Source organism: Cryptomeria japonica, chromosome 5, assembly GCF_030272615.1.
Source record: "Cryptomeria japonica chromosome 5, Sugi_1.0, whole genome shotgun sequence".
In the NCBI taxonomy this organism is placed as follows: domain Eukaryota; kingdom Viridiplantae; phylum Streptophyta; class Pinopsida; order Cupressales; family Cupressaceae; genus Cryptomeria; species Cryptomeria japonica.
Window position 1 is genome coordinate 796,545,964 of NC_081409.1, and position 13,354 is coordinate 796,559,317.

Sequence of the window (13,354 nt, forward strand, 5' to 3'; positions counted from 1 at the left end):
CTTATTCATTGTGCACTGATACTTGTATTGTGAGACAAACTATAAATATTGACAATGCCTAAATTTTCGTGGAGTCAGCTTGAGAATTGTTACAGAACCGTGTGACGTCCTGATTGCCTTGTTCACCATTCATACTCTTATCTGACAGCCACATGCCATAACAGTTCTTGGTCAGAGCCATTATCCTCAGAGTAACTTTTAAAATTATTCCAGTTGGCAATTGCTATTTGATGAAATTACATATCGAAGTCATCTAAAAAATTCTTAGGGGTTATATATCTCTTGAGAATTACAAGGGTACACTTGAATACATCATTTCTTATTCGTCTTTTTCTTTGTAATTTATCGTATTTTTACATTTTGATTCTCTTTATGTGCACTATTAGATTATATTGGTACTTTGATGTAGCAATGAAGTAGATTGGAAATATAAACTTAAGACTGTAAACTTTTTGGTTAATCTAACACTCTCAAGAAGTTTTGTGCTCTATGTTACTGTTTCACCTCATGTTTCTTACATATTCAAAATTTTACCTGTTCTTTTTCTTTGAATTTCAAGCATATGAGGTCCGTGTGTTCAAAAGATGAACAAGTTCATATAATGTCAAAATTTATGTTTCTTATGTTATAGTGTTTATGAACAAGATTCATTTTGAAGAGGCGCGATCATTTTCAAACCTCTTGTTTGGTTCATACCTATAGTTTTATAAAAGGAGTATAATGCTTTACTTGAAGCATGATTGAAGCTGTAATGTAGAAAGTTTTGGGATGCAGTTTTAAAAGTAAACTCTCGAGAGTTTCACTGTTGTGAATTTAATACAATATCTGTTTTGGTTTAACGGGGTATGATTTATTTCTTCATTCATTCACTAAAAAAGTTTTCCACCTGTGATGACCGCATTGCTTCTTTACTCGTATTTTTAATTTACTTGCCCCCATCTACCCTAATGTTTTTTACCAGTCTTGAATTGTACAGTTTCACCTTTGGAAGGGGAACTTATTATTCCGCAAGAATACCAATATTAATTAGGATGCATGTTTAGATATTGGAAATTATCTCGGTTTCAGTGTAGGCTAGCTCGGCATGCATTATTTCATTGAAGCATTTTAGTTTCTTTGATGCATGCTTAGGGCATTTTAATTTACCAAATTTTGAAGGGCATTTTGGCTCATTTTGCGTTTTCTGTATCATACAAAATTCACTACATTTGCCTCTAAGTTTTTTGTATTGTTCCTTGGTGAAAATAGAATTATGCCAGCAACAACAAAAATAAAGAACAGACAACGGAACTGCAAAAGAACTCTTCCGATTTATTCATCACCAGATTACATATATATATGTGCAAGATAACTCAACAAACTTCCTATTAAACTGCTAAGAGTTTGACAACTAACTGTAGTTGATTGACAGCTAACTGATAGACTAACATACATGTTTGACAGCTAACTGATTGACTAACTGTAGTTGATTAACAGCTAACTGATAGACTAACATACATGTTTGACAGCACATTGAACTTAGCTGATAACAAACAAGACACATCTACATGTTTATTTTGGAGCATTTATTCCAACACCCCGTCTTAAAGCTACAATAATAAGCTGACTTACAACATTAAGTAATATGAAATACATTGTGTAAAAGCTGTTCTTTGAAAACTAGTTCATAGACTAGTAAGACTTTTTCAAGTTACTCCCAAGTGCTGGTATAGTCATGCAGCTATCATCCAAGTTCCCAACACCATTGGACACCATCTGCAGTTGACTCGTCACCCTCGTAAAGATATGATGCTGAACTCCCAGCTATCTCCCCTGAACTAGTGGACACCAATCCTCACATGTATGTCTCATAACCTTCATAACCTTAATGAGGTATAGTTCCTCCAATCCGTTAGCACCTCAGAATATTGAGCATCTATCTAGCCTCTATTGCATCTTTTACTATCTTCAAAAAAACATTGGCCTCTTCAAAATAAGACAAATGCTTCATTATCAATGAAATCATCATCACTATCTATATCTGGTGGTTCCTCAACAACAACTATAGCCATGCCAACAACTATAGCCATGCCAACAGGATTTGACTTGGTAGGAGTCTTCTTCTCAAACCTAGTAGACTGGGCCGCCTTCACCTTTATTGGCTACACCACAGCAATTCTCTTTGCTAACATCAGCATGTAGTTTCAGCTCCTCTTCAACTAAGAACATGCAATGCTGCTTCTCAGCTTCCCTTGATTCCCCCTTTGATGGTCGCTTCCAATAAAGTGCACTCTCACCACGCCACAACTCACCAGAGCAAGAACAGTTAATGAGAAATGCTCAGCTAACCAACAGATATTAATTGCAACAACTCAATTAAATCGGAGTTTTGAACTACTGGATGGTTTTATCTCAGACTTTTTAAACATAGAAACAAAGATACAAAAAACACAACTGTTAAAACAAAAGAAAAATGCAATGGGCTCAAACTCCTAATTTGCCTTGACTACAATCACATATGCTGCTAGCCGAAGCTGCTTACATGTAGACTGCGCACACATGAATATGGATTTGGTTTCTTTCACTGTGCCAAAAGGCTGGTCACCTACGGGGCTCAAACTTATGATGCTGCACAGATTTCCTCTAAACACTATATATACATATAAATGCAGATTTAACAACTCGGGCTTATGGCCTTCATGTGCTTTGCAAAGAAAAACTAGAACTTCACAGAAGAAGCAGAACTACGGCTTTAACAGGAAAGGATAGGACGGCTCTAATACCAAAATAGAATTATGACAGCAACAACAAAAATAAAAATCAAACAATGGAACTGCAGAAGAACTCTTCCGAATTATTCATCGCCAGGTTACATATTTATATGTGCAAGATAACTCAACAAACTTCCTATTAAACTGCTAAGAGTTTGACAACTAATTGTAGTTGATTGACAGCTAACTGATAGACTAACATACATGTTTGACAGCACATCGAACTTAGCTGATAATACATGTTTATTTTGGAGCATTTATTCCAACAGGTGACGGTTTATTAATTTGATTGTGGAGTTATCACTTTATCTAAGGCAGGATGGTAAATGCCTTGGGGATGGCATACAGATTGTTTTAACTTTACATAATAATGAATACTTAAACAAAATCAGGATACTGGGAAAACGTTTATAGAAATGCATTTTCAGAATTGTCTTAAGCAACTACATGAATGTCAATGAATATTTCAGTCAATTTTTCTGCTTTTAAGAACTTAGATGCCTATTACTCAAGGATTTTAACCAGTTGTTCAACTTTCTTCTGTGCAGGATATAAGCTTATGAATTTGATTGATTTCTATCACGGGATGGTGTTTTAAGGCTTAAATGTAGTGGGAGTAGAAACAGCATGCTGCAGAGTATTTGCCCATAACCAGCAGTAAAAACCTGGCCATCAGGGAACAGTTAAGGAAATAAGACTTGTAAAAAATTTTCAATGGTTGGGATTGATCCTTTTCTTCACATATGAGAACTTCATAATGTATATGTGAAATGAATGGTAATTCCTACTCCAAGGAAGTAGTTTCATGCTGAAGTGGTTTTAATATTTCTTCAAGGATTGCAATATGGAAGAAGAGGACTATTCTTCAGATATGGATGATGAAATTTTATCATCAATGTGGCCAGAAAATTTAGGGAAAGAATCCGACAAGCAGTTTAATATAGACAAACCAGCTGCAGATCAAGATATGTTGGATGAGGTTTCAATAGCGGAGGAACCATCTATTGTGGATTTCAAACGTCTCATGGAATTGACCAATTTCAGTGAGAAAGGGTCTTCACAATTGTCTTACCTAGTGAAGCAGTGGGAGCATAAACAGGCCAATGCCTTCCGTCTTCTCAATGAACAAATTGATATTTTAAACAAGCAAAAGCAAGAAGCTCAACTTAAGGAACTCGAAATTTTGGAGGAGCATATGTTTGAGGCAGATAATTTTGTTGGAGACAAGAGGCCAATTTCAATTCTTCAAGATGACTATGCATTTGGAGATGCAACTCCAATATTTAACAAAGACATTTCAATTTGCAAAAATAAATGGCAAATAGATGTTGAACATGATTCTATAGAGTATTGGAAGGAGCGGGCCAAAAAAATGGAAAAATTACTTGATGAAAGCCTTCAAAGAGAGAACAAACTTCAGGAGAAACTGCAAGAAAACCTAAGAGTTTTGGCAAAGGAAACTTCACCAGTAGAAGAATTATCTCAGATTTTAAGGAGAGCAGACAATTTTTTGCATTTCATTCTACAGAATGCACCAGTCGTCATTGGCCATCAGGTATCTGTCACCAATATTATATTTTGTTTCTTTCCCATAATATTTACAAATTCCTGTTGTAGTATGGCAAAAGCTTTGAATGTAGAATTGCCTCATCTTTTATGGTTTTTAAAAGAATTGATCACATAATACCAAAATCTATTTCAAGTTTTGTTTAACTTTGTTGCTATGAGAAGGTTCTATTTTAGTAAATATGCACTAAGATCAGAGTTTTTTTCAAAAACTACAAGCTTCTTATATATAAGTCAATTAGTATTGATTGGTAATAAGATTTTATTATTAAATTTAAGTCATAATTATTATTTGGTAATTTCAATTTGCAATACAAAGATAAATCAGCCTATTCTGATGGTATTTATTGGCATTTTTTACGCATTATCCACTTCCTTTTGTGTTATGTGTAATCAAAACTTCTTCCGTCTTGTTCAAATTGTTAGTCATGATTCAACCATTCGATGAAGTAATTTGGGAAGTCAAATCACAAATAAAAAAATATAAGTATTGAAGGAACCTAAATGTATATTGTTTTAAAATCTCTTATCAAGAGTGCTTCTCTCTTCCAGTTCCCATCTGTGATTTTTAACGAATTCTCTCATTTTTAATATGTATCCACAGTCCATTAAAACTTATCATTAGGAACGTCTCTATTATTTAGTCCTAGTGTTAATTATACGAACTCTATTTTAGTTACAATCTCTTGAGCACAAGGGGACAGAAGACAGAACTGTTCACATTGAAGTTTTGCCTAAGAGATACAATGAATTTGGTAAAATACACGTCTACAATTGAAATTTGACTTTTTTATAATTTTATAAGTATTTGGCATGTAGCTGCAGAATACTGTTGGAAAAATTTGCTTGGAAAAGGTTATTTTGTTTGATCAAGCCCTAAAAAAGAAGTTTACACATGCAAAGTTGTCCACATTGTGATGTATAGATTGAAAATATTCTCTAATATATTTTGATCTTGAGCAAAGCTATGTAAATACTGCATTTCATGCAGCATACAGGATGAACGTCCATGTGAGCATTGATTTTTTTGAATTACTGAATTTGATACATGAATAATTACCACATTCTTTGAAATATTTATTCTCAAAGTTGAGAAGTTTTTAGCTTTGATATGAGAGATGAGGAATTTCTTTTTTTGAATGCTTTTCTAGTCAACCAACAGTACCTTGCATATTATGGGAACACCTGACTATCAATTTGGAAGACAAATTATTTGTCCTCTACATGCTGTGAGATACAAAAAGGAAGCAAAACATGGAAAGAGCAATGGATTGCTTTTTAAAAGATAGTTAAAATTCATTTTCTACTGCTTTATTTTCAACCGAATAGCAGTTTGGATTCAAAGGGGTTCTAATTGTTATTCCTTTTTTTTTGTTACACGTGGATTATTACTATTTAGGACAAGGAGTTGCGCTACCGTTTTATCTACAATCATTTTCCAAGTCTCCAAGAAGAGGTAAAGTTTGTTTTCAAACCAACTGAACGTGCTAGTTACTTCCAGTTCAATCTTTCCTTTTTATTCTCCTAACTTATAATTTTCATGTTGATTTATAGTTCTATTCAATTGTTTGCTTCAAACTTGCTTCTTGTGTAATGATGCACTGCAGAAACATCACTTTTATAAGAGCATGACGTATTTGCTTGTGCCATAATAGCCGTTCATTAAGTTAAAACAGCAGCATTCTATTTATAGTTTGGACATGTGCGCACAATTATATTCCCATCATTACAGTTATGAGGATAAATTAGATTGTTTTCTTACAGTTTAAATTAAATTGTACCTGAGATCAAGATATCATAAATGCACAAAAGTTTTTGATATTTATCAGGTTCCAACTCAGGACTGATGAATGTCTAAAGCTGTTTCAAAATACTTAGCTTGCAATGCTTGACTAACACTTATTCTTTGCATTTCACATTTTCTACTTCTGCTTCATGTGGAGAAGTGTTTCGCACCAAGTTGTTTTCTTTTTCACTTGGTGGAAATAATCTGACATGGAAGTAGTTTGTTTGGAGAGACAATTTTCTTTTGCAGGATATTATAGGGAGAACTGATGTTGAGATATTTACTGGCGCTGGTGTAAAAGAATCTCAAGATTTCAAGGCAGAAGTTTTACAACGTGGATTACCAGCAAAGCGGGAAATTACATTTGAAACAGAGTTGTTTGGAACAAAGACTTTCTTAATCTATGTAGAGCCTGTTTTCAGCAAAACTGGAGAGACGATTGGAGTCAATTATATGGGAATGGATATTACTGAACAGGTAATTTATTGTTCCTTGTGTGTGAAATTGTATTGAGCTTTTGGGCTTGTGGACAAAACTAGTACACTGAAAAATTTTGATCTTGTTATATTTTTTGCTGTTATTATGATTTAATGTTCATCCCATTAATGGCTTTTACACTTTATTTGGAGAACATTTCGCTGAATCAGTTGAAACATGAAAGTTTTCAATTAAGTGCAGATAAGAAAGCTATTACTTTCCTGATATTTTTAATTTGACCACATCTTAAACTATTGACAGATTGCATATGATACAATCCAAGAAGTTCAAAATTTTCCTTTCAAAAGTCACCAAGAGGACAGGGACATTGATAATGACATGCATCTTGAAACTACTATGAGATTTAAGAAAATATGGCCGGCCGGCCTTGTATTTAAGTTAAAAAAGGTAACTTAAAAACGAGCAAGGAAACATTAAACTGGAGGGAACTATCTTGCATCTAGCTAGAAAAATAGGGAACCATGGGAACTAAAGTCTTCTGTCGGAAGGCATTTTCCAGTTGTACAATTATATCAATAAGGAAGAAGAATGTATCCAACAGTTGATGAGAAACCATTATTAGAACCAGTTCTCTTTCAAAATCTTTAGATTTTAGAAGATTCCCCTTCTTCAAGTGGAAGGAAGGAAGGAACCTGATCCAAAGTAAAAGGACCTGTTGCAGGCCCCAGAAAATGGACCTGTTTCTCCTGAAGGGAAGATCATAGACTTACAGAGCGTCCTTATGTATTGGCATCATTTACATTCTTATATAGTACTTTAGATGCTGTTATTTTCAATGTTATTGATCTCTTGGCTATACATATTTCAAGATAGATGCTCAGAAATCTAACTCATTTTTTAATCTGAGCTGATATTGCTCTCCAAGGTTATACCATATGCTTTGCCTAATGGACAGATTGTCAACTTGTTTTCTTAAATGATTTGCCCTCGTTTTATTCTAAATTTTACATACACTAATACAAAGCTCTTGAACCTTTTTTCCGAAAAGAAAAAAAAGTTAAATAAGGTAAAAGAAAAGGTTAATCAAATGGTTAGAATAAGAGTTTTCTAGAACCTTTTAAAGTGCTTTTGGAGGAAACATTGTTCTTATTGAAGTAGAAAAAATATGCCACACAATTGTTGTTTTTGCATTTAACCAAATTGCCAAGTTTCCAGGATACTAAGTTTTTTTGGGACTTCAGAATATGGTATGCTGTTGATATGTCATATAGATAAATGTGAATGTAGGAAAAAAAATATTAACATACAACATTGGACTTTTTCTTATTTCTAGAAAACGATTTAGTTTTGATATAAATAACCTTGCAAATAAGAACAATTTCCTAAAACTGCTATAAATAAAAATTTATTTAAAATAAACACAATTATTGATATGGGAAACTCCCACATCTGGCTATAATTGTGCCTATCTGGGTAATCTGTACCTTGTATCCTGAATACAACTGTGTCTAACTAGACATAACACAGTCACATCCTTACTTTATACTTATAAAAATATTGCACAAAATTTGTGGATTAACTGATACATATCTTGTTGTATCCAAGCATGGTCTAACTCCAGATCAGATATGTAAACAACAAGGCAATTAAATGTTACTAGATTTCCACAATCCATGAGACTGTCTGTGTTTCTGCTGCTGGATTCAATTGTGAATGTGTTTTGCATCAATGTTTTGGATCACACTCCATGATCCATCATCAGGCTGGTAGAGAGCATAAGGAGATTAAAAATGTCTACTGCAAATGTCTGGTAACTTAGCATAATAACATTTACAGAATTAGGTTCATGGAAAAGCCAAAAATATTGCAACCAGAAAAATAAATAAATATTTCCAATTTCCTTCAAAATTTGTATGCAAGGTCTTGAGCTGATTGATTCACCATTCTGAGGTTACCTTCAGTTGGGAAGCTTTCAAATAAAGCTATCTATAAGCATTTGTTAGTATGGGAGAGGATGGTGACAATTAGAAAATCCACTGCTTGATTTTACCCTCTACACTCTTTCCCAATTGGAAAGTCGTAAAGTCGTTTATTGCATGTAATTCCTTATTTTTCTGATGATGAATTAGGAAGAAAATGCAGATACCTTCGGATAGCTGAAAACAATGAGATGATTTTATGCACAATAGCCATCTAGCCCATATTATGTTTGAAATGCAGATTACAAGACAAAGAGTGTCCTTGTGTGTCTTTTTCGTTTACAGACAGAACTAAGCAAGTTTCCTGCAACTTGCAATGTACCTGGGAAACTCAACGAGTTTGACTTTGAGCTGCCAAGTCTTGGTTAAGTCTCTCAACTCGGCTTGTTTACAATTTGATCTAAATCATGTTACCAACTACATGCTGAAGTAAGGCAGTTTAATTGTTGCAACAGGTAGAATGATTATGTGTTAGAAGGAAAATACATGATAAAAATAGTCTGCCAACTCAACTTGTTTATGGTGTGATCTGAGTCATGTTATTATATACTTGCTGGATCAGGGGAATTTCATTGTTGTAACAGTTAGTATGAGTATTGATTTTAAAATTAAAATAAATGAAATAAATCTTAAATTTGAATGTAATCACATTACTGTATAGACAATCCTCTATTGGTAGAGGATATTCTATCCTTATACAAGAGCAATATAGATGTAGATATAGATACTAGGATCCAGGTAATGAAAAATATAGATAATCAACCAACAAGAAAGGCCTTGAGAGAGAAGTTCCAAGAAAATTTAAACTGTAGATAAAAATATTAAGATAACTGCAGAGGCTTCATAACCTGTGCTTCTTTACCTCAGGGTCTTCTTTAGTTACGACACATTTGTTTTCTGTTTTTACAGAATGACTTTGCTTCAAGTGGAAATGATCTTGAAAGATATACTTTGATTAATGAAGGAAATAATTCTAAGACCTTCATTATTCTAAGACATCTGCTTTTAAAATTTCAGTAATTTCTTTTCAAAACTCTATGGTAGTTGGAACCAATAGAAGGGATCAGCTGCTACATTAGGCCAATAGCAGTTCTCCAAGTCACCGAATAATGTTCCTTGTATGGGCAATTTTTGCAGGTTGCAAAGAGAGAGAAGTTGGCAAAGCTTCGAGAGGAAATAGCAGTGCGAAATGCTATGGAGACTGAACTCAACAAAACCATACATATAACTGGTAAATATTTAGTAATGGAATTGAGAGGCAGGTTTTACTCTTATGAGGTCATTATGCCTGCTACATGAGCGCTCTATTGATTGTTCAGTTCTGTATAGTTAATTCAGTGAGAGGATTTTCAAGGTAATAGCCATCCATGATTTAGCGAGTTCAAATTTTTATTACTTTAATATCTATCCTTTTAATTATAATTAATGAAGGATTCACCTAATTTAGCCTAATCCATTTAGAATAACATTCAGGCATAAAGATGGGAAGATTGAACCTTGGAGGGATTTAAAGGCATTTTTTTTCAAATTTGAAAGATCTAGATTAATGAGGACCAGTAATCTTTTTAATTGCTGTTTGAAATATATGGTCTATGGTATCTTTATCTGTGAAAGAAAGATTTTGACCACTTTGTTGTTTAAAATTGAATGATCTGTAATATGTATAATTTTTGTCTGCAGAGCAAACCATGAGGGCAAAACAAATGTTAGCAACCATGTCTCATGAGATCCGTTCACCATTAACTGGCGTTCTTGGAATGGCTGAAATGCTTGCACATACTGAATTAAATGAAGAACAGCAGCAGTTGCTGGGTGTCATGATATCCTCTGGGGATTTGGTTCTTCAACTTATAAATGACATTCTTGACCTGTCCAAAGTCGAATCAGGTTGGGACCTTGACATTTATCTAGATTATTTGATAAAATCTGTCCTTAGGTGCTTATCTGAAATGTTCTTGCAGTAAAGAATGCCTCTTACGTGACTCTCCTTGTAATCTTTGTCAATGTTTCATTTTTTGCTGTAATTTTTTATGTTTCTAAATTGTAATATGAGAAATGAATAACACCAGTGTAATGCAAAAAAAAGTCTTTGCCTGCATAATTGGCTGGTCTTATTATGACTTTTTGTCTTGCACCATGGTTACCTTGAAATTCATACTTTGTTGACCCTCGGTACTTGTCTCCTGTATGTAAATGTGTCCCCACCTCAGGGACTGCATCCTATGAAAATCGGGAATCTATTTATAGAGGTTTCTTAGGTCTATCATATAACTTACACAAGTTTTCCTAAAGTGCTGATAGGTGGTTGACAAAAGCTTAAAGAACTAAAGAAATACACTGTTAGGCTTGTAATTTTCTAACTTTTTGCATAAAATTTTGTAAGATTTTTTTAAAAGCATTTTCTTATGAAATCCCAAAAGATGTAATAGTATGAAGAGAATAAAGATACAGATTAAAATGTTTACATGTGTTGAAGTGTTATCAATTGATTGAAAATGTGGTCATCTTTGAGTACCACCATAATACCATACTCATTTTTTACTATGGTCAAACACCACAAAAACACAACCAATTTTTTTCTGAACAAGCATCATTAAAAATTGCAATGTGACACACACACAAGTGTCATTGGCACATTTAATAACACCTAGTAGCAGTAATGCACATAAGGAAAATTCTGGAAATAGTTGAAAAGAAATAAAATTCCATTCAATGAGGAACTTATTCAAGATAGAGAACAAAATTAAATAATTTAATGGAGTAGGAAAATCCACAATAGAGGATAACCCACGGAAAACCCTTTTGAGAGAAACTCAAGTAGAAGAGAGCACACTGATTATATTATCTTCAAATGAGGATTACAATGCAATCATAGAAGTAGTATGGAGATCTCTAATATTTGGAGACACATCGACATCATAACCCTACAATAAAAAAAACAAACACAAAATCCATCCCAAGCATCCAATGTATAAGTCAAGAAGATTCAAGCAACAGCACAAGAGCCAAGTCTTAGTCCGACTAGTCCAAGTTGGACACGTGCCCTCCAAGAATATCTCCTCCCAAAATAGAATGTAAATCCCAATTCAAAGAGTCCACCCACCAAACTTGAGCGTTCCAATTTGGCCCATTCAAACCTCTCTAAGATGCTCTTATCAGGTTATAAAACATAGTTCAAAACATTGGATTCAGCAAAAACATAGAAAAAAGCTTGGCAAAATTTCAAAACATTAAAAAACACATAAATTTGTAAAATAATCTTAAAAAAACATGCATAAAATTGAATTAAAAAGGTCGTAAATGGTTTTTCCTTTATTTATTAGAAAAAGAGTTCAATTCACATCATGTTGTCATATGATTATAAATCACTCACACAGACACACAGTCACAAGGTTGGGTTGGGCAGTCTTGTGCGGCACTGCTAAGTGGGCTCACTCAGCTCAAGGAGTCTCGAGGAGCATGCACCAAATAGACTACACCTAACCAATTTAACCCAGGAATCTTGAACAATGTGTAGAATGAAAATAAAGTAGACAATGTAAAACTACAACAATGCTAAGAGACACTTAGATTTGGAGCCAATATCCATTTATTACATCACCAAAAGATTACAACACAAATAATGGACCCAAGGTCAAGTTGGGCTCCACCGACAATGCTCGACTTGCACTTACAAATCTACCCCAAGGAATTTAAACCCCAAGCATAAAGCTCGAACTGAAGTATCCCACTCATGCTGGCACACCTCTTTAGCTCACACCAAATTAGTCTCCTCAAACTTAGCTCGCTCTACAATGTTATCTCTCCCAGCCTAACCTCTCCAAGTGTGCACACTACCCTTTTGTAGTTTTGACTTCAAAAGGGCACACACTCCTGGATTACGGGCTTGGCCCGCCCTGTTGTAACACGCGCTCGACTTAGAACTCATGATGAGGTCCATCGTGCCCAACTGCGCAACCTTGTTGGCTCTCGAGTTCAAGCCGCGTGGCTTCAGCTTGGTGTAGGTGAGGCATGCACCTCCAACAGTCAAGAACAAGATGTTCCATGTGGTGTGCAACTAGCCATGACCTAACTTAACCAACGACAAGTTAACGAGCTCGAGCACCACTTGGACTGGCCATGATCACAACAAGTCGATGCGCTAGACACGAGAAGAGAGTTGTGCAAATGCGCTCACCAAAGAGTCGTGTTTGAGTCACTAACATGCACCATTATTGAACTTGAGGCATCATGTGCCCAAGAGATCTCAGATTGGGCCACGGATTTGGTGGCAAGATACTCGCTTCATAGATCAAGCTCAACAAAGACACATGTCGCCTGTAATTCTCCCCCTACCAATTCAAGCAATGCCCTCAACGTCGGTGCTCAACTCCCATTCTGCACAAGAGCTTCTCCGCACCAGAGAGAGCAACTAGTTCACTCTTGTTGAGTTGAGTCCCTTTGCAGGAACTCAAGAAATTTGTCCTCAAACCACCACAAGGACTCGGCTCTTTCCCAAGTAGCTTCATCTAGTGGCTTGCCCTTCCAAACCACTAAGAACTCTTTGTACGACACCTTTCCATAGCCATGGGTTTGCATCGCCAAAACCTCAACAACTTGCTTCTCAAGTTGATCCAACACATTGGCTAGGCCACGAGTTCGAATGCCTCGCGATGCATCCTCCTTATCTGCATGGTGAGCTATCAGCTAGCGCACATGGAACATGGGATGGACTTTGACGTGGAGCAATAGGTTCATCCTTATCTACATGGTGACCTCTCAACTAGCTCACACAAAACATGGGGTGGACTTTGATGTGGAGCAGCAGGTTCAATTTGTGGGCAACTTTACCAATC

General features: G+C 35.1%; 1 protein-coding gene and 1 long non-coding RNA gene across 2 annotated transcripts in view; one reads left to right on the forward strand and one right to left on the reverse strand.

Annotated features, from left to right (window-relative positions):
* Nucleotides 1-1,287: 1,287 nt before the first annotated feature.
* The window catches only part of LOC131074474 (uncharacterized), a 43,667-nt gene continuing 31,600 nt past the window's right edge, over nt 1,288-13,354 (reverse strand). Inside the window, exon 4 of the long non-coding RNA XR_009113066.2 lies at nt 1,288-8,303. This is a non-coding gene — a long non-coding RNA (uncharacterized LOC131074474). The remainder of the gene's footprint in view (nt 8,304-13,354) is intronic.
* Nucleotides 3,595-13,354, forward strand: part of LOC131074472 (histidine kinase 5) — a 38,248-nt gene continuing 28,488 nt past the window's right edge. Inside the window, exons 1-5 of the mRNA XM_059221753.1 lie at nt 3,595-4,305; nt 5,716-5,772; nt 6,352-6,579; nt 9,657-9,750; nt 10,200-10,406. Of these exons, the coding sequence (XP_059077736.1) occupies nt 3,595-4,305; nt 5,716-5,772; nt 6,352-6,579; nt 9,657-9,750; nt 10,200-10,406 (1,297 nt within the window). The remainder of the gene's footprint in view (nt 4,306-5,715; nt 5,773-6,351; nt 6,580-9,656; nt 9,751-10,199; nt 10,407-13,354) is intronic.